The 4989-nt window shown below is 35.3% G+C and overlaps 1 protein-coding gene across 1 annotated transcript in view; it reads right to left on the bottom strand.

The window, feature by feature from the left end:
• The window catches only part of IL1RAPL2 (interleukin 1 receptor accessory protein like 2), a 641810-nt gene that overhangs the window by 64489 nt on the left and 572332 nt on the right, over positions 1-4989 (bottom strand). Inside the window, exon 4 of the mRNA XM_006770363.2 lies at positions 3894-4039. Coding sequence (XP_006770426.1) covers positions 3894-4039 — 146 coding nt within the window. The remainder of the gene's footprint in view (positions 1-3893; positions 4040-4989) is intronic.

The raw sequence follows: 4989 nt of genomic DNA, 5'->3' as shown, positions 1-4989 counted from the left end.
GAAAAGCTAAAGGAGTTCATTACTGCCAAACCAGTATTATATAAATTGCTGAAGGGTATTCTTTAAGAAGAGGAAGAAGAAGAAAAGGGTAAAGATAAAAATTCTGAACAAAGTGACAACAAATACATATCTAACAATATGTGAATCTAAACATCAAGTGAATAAAAAAATCTGATGAACAAAATAATCTGGTGAATAGAATAGAATCAGGGACATAGAAAGGGAATGGACTGACTATTCTGGGGGGGGAAAGGGGTGTGGGGGATGCGAGAAGAGACTGGACAAAAATCGTGCACCTATGGATGAGGACAGTGGGTGGGGAGTGAGGGCAGAGGGTGGGGTGGGAACTGAGAGAGGGGAGTTATGGGGGGAAAAAGAGGAACAAATGTAATAATCTGAACAATAAAGATTAAAAAAAATAAATAAAAAGATAAAAAAAAAGAAAAGAAAGAGCTGTGAACTATGGATAACCCATAAATTCATAAAAAAAAAAAAAAAGAAAGTGATTGGAGTCTGGGTGTATTTTGAAAGTAGAACCATGAAACTTGCTTGTGGACCAGATATAGCATATGAATAGAGAAAAAAAAGTTAAGGATGATTGAACAACTGGAAGGATGTTGATAGCTATGGAGACGAAAACTAGAAGATTGGGTTTATAGGAGGAGAAATCAGGAGTCCTGTTTCAAACAAGTGAAGGTTGATATGTCTACTGGTGAAGATTTTTTTTTAAAAGTTGCATAACATTTATTCACTACTACTGGAGGCCAATGACATGTCAATGAGATTTTTAATAGTTATTGAATAGGCAGTTAGGTATACAACTTCAGAGTTCAGGCAGGAAGTTCAGACTAGAGATATAAATTTGTGAGTTATCAAACAATAAATGATTTTTAAAAACCTTCAGATGGAGATGGAATGAAATAATCTAAACCATCAACAAAGTAAAAGAACAACCCCAATGAATGGGAAAACATATTCGCCAATGATACATCTGATGAGGGGTTAATATCCAAGTTTATAAAGAACTTACAAAACTCAACACCAAAAACCAAAACAATACAATTTAAAAATGGTAACAGATCCTGAATAGACACTTCTACAAAGAGGACATACAAGTGGCCAGTAGACATATGATAAGATGATCAATATCCCTAATCATTAGAGAAATGCAAATTAAAACCACAATGATTAAACCACTTTACACCTGCCAGAATGTCTATCATGAATAAATCAACAAACAACAAGTGTTGTATAGGATGTGTGGAAAAGGAAAACAGTGTGCACTGTTGGTGGGAATGCAGATTGTTGCAGCCACTGTGGAAAAACAGTATGGAGTTAACTCGAAAAATTAAAAATGAAACTGCCTTATGACCCAGTGATTCCATTTGTGGGTATATATCTGAAGAAACTCAAAAGACACATTTAAGAGTATATGCACCCCTCTGTTCATTGTAGCATTATTTACAACTAGAGGCCCTGTGCACGGCCATAAAAAGAAGAAATCTTACTCTTTGTAACAGCATGGATGGACCTGGAGATTATTATGCTATGTAAAATAAGCCAGTCAGAGAAAAACAAGTACCATGTGATTTCACTCATATGTGAAATCTAATGAACAAAATTAACTAACAAACAAAATATAAACAAACTCATAGAGAACAGACTGACAGCTGTCAGAAGAGGAGTTTGGGGGACTGGTGGAAAAAGTAAAGGGATTAAGTAAAAAAAGAACCCAAGTCAGACACAGACATCAGTATGGTGATTACCAGAGAGAAAGGGGCTGGAGGGAGGTAGAAGAGGGTAAAGGGAATAAATAGTGATGGACAGATACTTTACTTTGGGGTGGTGGTGAACACACAACACAATATACAGATTATGTATTACAGAATTGTACAACTGAGATTTAAATAATTTTATTAACTAATATCACCCCAGTAAATTCAATATAAAAATAAATGAGAATAGGGGACCTAAATCCTAGGGAACTCTAGTATTTAGAGATCAGGAAGATGAGAATTAATAGTATTCATAGGTATTCATGATTTAGACATGCTTCCTTGCAGAAGCCATTAGACATGGCAGTTTTACAGTATGCCTTGTTTTCTAATGTCAAATTATTAGAAATTTTAAGGGTTGCTAGTGATGGCTTTACTTATTAAAGAGAAATGGATTCATTTTATAACTTAAAATACACCTATTTCTATTTCCACTGATTGAATGAAAGGAGCACCATTATATTTCCTCATAGCAAGTTTTTAATTATAACACTATACATATTTCATGAATAGTTTTAATGTTTGTCTTTCTCTGCACACTCACAGACTTGGGCATCTCTCTTATTCAGAGCTCTATTCTCCAGTATCTGACACAATGCTTGCTACATGAACCTCAATAATAAAAGAGAACTTTCTTCATTCATTAACCAGAATGGGTTCTGAGATTCTATTAGTTGTTAGACACTGTCTAAGTTGTGCTGAGGATACAGAAGTGCATCAGACCCTGGCTTAGAGGAACTCTCAAGCTAAACTAAAACTGAGATGTGCAAGAACAAAATGATTCTTGCTACAAGGTATCTACATATGATCAATGTCTGCCCTTCATGTAGGTGGATTAAGTGGTTGCCAATTGCATAGGGGAAATTATCCAAATTCTGTATAAAATTGAACCCCGTTTGAACATGGTACATTTCACACCATATTGTTATCATTTTAATCTCAAAATAACTCTACAATTTAGATACTATTACCCCTATTTTGCAGATGAGTAAACAAAGGTTCAGGATGTCTAGCAAGAAGTTAGCCCTACTGAACCAGGTAACTGAATCAATGGCTGAACTGGATCTCGTCAACCAGGGTTTCCTGATTTCACTTTCCATATTAGATTCCTTTATACTTAAATGTTCTATTATTTTAAGATGGAACCAATTCAAACAGAGTAAGAAATGGTATTGGAAAGATAAAAGCATTATTTCAGAATAATGACATTTCCCTACTTCTAGAGCTTCATGTCGAAGTCAAGTATTAGAGCTGGCTGGAAAATAAAAATTCCATCTTGGCAAGGAGGTACAAATAGTGACCTTGCTGATTGAATCTGTTCTATTGCTTTATAGCCTAGACAAGAACACTGATTGAGAACATTTGTTTGGTTACACTGACAAACCCTTTGCCAGATGCACACATACAGAACCTATTTAGCCTTTTGCAGTAATCAAGAGCTGTAGCAGGGTAAGAGCCAATTTCAGAAACTGCTCCAGCTGCTGGGGTTGTTTCTATGTCTGCTTTTATCTCATTTATCTATAAATTTACAGTTTATTTTCTTTGCCTATTAATACAATTTCCACCCCATCTGGAATCAACTATAGAGAGGGATGTCCATAAATGCCAAATTGTTTAAAAATATATGCACCTGCTAAAATCCTCTTAACATTAGGTCATATCATTAAATATAGTTTATAATTGTGTTTATAACAATTATAAAATATTGTATGATGCTATTTATTATTTTTATTTATATTTTAGTCAGGGAATAAAGAGTGACTTCATTTCCCATCCAATAATAAAGTTCCTAGAATTGCATAAGATGATGAAATATAGATTCAGTTTTGAATGACAATACCTAATACATTTTAAGTAACATTTATAACCAAGGTACATTTTGTCTTACTGGATTTAACATATAATAATATTTCATTTCATTTATCCACTTTATAATCATATAAATCATAGTCATTTTACACTAATACCTACAGCAAAAGATATATATTTTTCCTTAAAAAGATAGACTGTTTAATATAAGTTTATACTAAATGATAACATAAGACCAGGAAACAAATCTAACTTCCATAATTATTTGGTAGGTAAACAAACCATAGTAATAATTGTAAAACTAAATACCCTTTTTACGCAGCAGAACGCTGGCATGTTTCCTTCCATTTCGGTTTTCCACATGGCAGGTATAATTTGCCAGATCAGCCTCCACCACTGAATCAAAGATAAGTGCCAACTCAACTTCTTTTTCTCCAAGATGCTCTTTGAGTAGCCTGAAATAAAGACAATATTGTTGGATAACTTGGTTTGATTTGGGAAGAGAGCAGCTATAAGAAGACTGCAAATGCTTACAATGCTCACACAGGTTATCCAATGGGCATAGAGAATCCTGACAGTATATCGTGGAACCTTTAACAAGAAAACACAAAAAAGTGTCTCTTGATGTGAAGATCAGGTGCCAAAGGAAAGAAGTGAGGAATTCCACTTGGCAAAAAGAATTATTAACATGCTATTGACAAATGAAGCCACCACGATTTTGTGTGGCAAAAAAAGAAGAAACATTGGATTCCATATTCTAAGCTGAGCTTACAAAAACAAATTGGCCTTGGTCAAAGTGGCTCAGTTGGTTTGGTGTTGTCAGTTTATCTGGGGGTTGTTGATTTAGATGTGCCTGTCATGGCACATGGCTGGGTTGTGAGCTTGATCCATGGTGGGGAGAGAGGGGTGCCGGAGGCAGCCGATTGATGTAACTCTCTGGTATGGATGCATCTTTCTCTCTCCCTCTCCCTTACTCTCTCTCTAAAAATCAATAAAATCATTTAAAAGAAACCCACAAATTGTATTTTTTCACTATGGCATGAAGGAAAAAAAATCTGTAGGAGTGTTGGGTTTGTGTTGGACATTAGAGTTTTGACAACAGGGGCTGAGGGGAGAAAGAAAGGAGCCTTGAAAATAGTTGCCTTATAATAAGTAAACTGAGGATGTTAGTGGCCTTCTATCAGCAAATGTCATTGAGAAGCCTGTTCTTAGATTTTTCTCCTGCCTCTTTGTTCAATGCAGGCACATGCCATACCCTATCTCCACAGTGCTGCTAGCTCCCAACCAGGGCCCTGCTTTCTTCAGACACTGCTCTTTCTTTCTTTCTCTTTCTCTTTCTCTTTCTCTTTCTCTTTCTCTTTCTCTTTCTACATCTCTTTCTCTTTCTCTTTCTCTTTCTCTTTCT

The sequence above is a fragment of the Myotis davidii genome, unplaced genomic scaffold (assembly GCF_000327345.1).
Source record: "Myotis davidii unplaced genomic scaffold, ASM32734v1 scaffold624, whole genome shotgun sequence".
In the NCBI taxonomy this organism is placed as follows: Eukaryota; Metazoa; Chordata; class Mammalia; order Chiroptera; family Vespertilionidae; genus Myotis; species Myotis davidii.
This window is presented reverse-complemented; position numbering and strand designations above follow the sequence as displayed.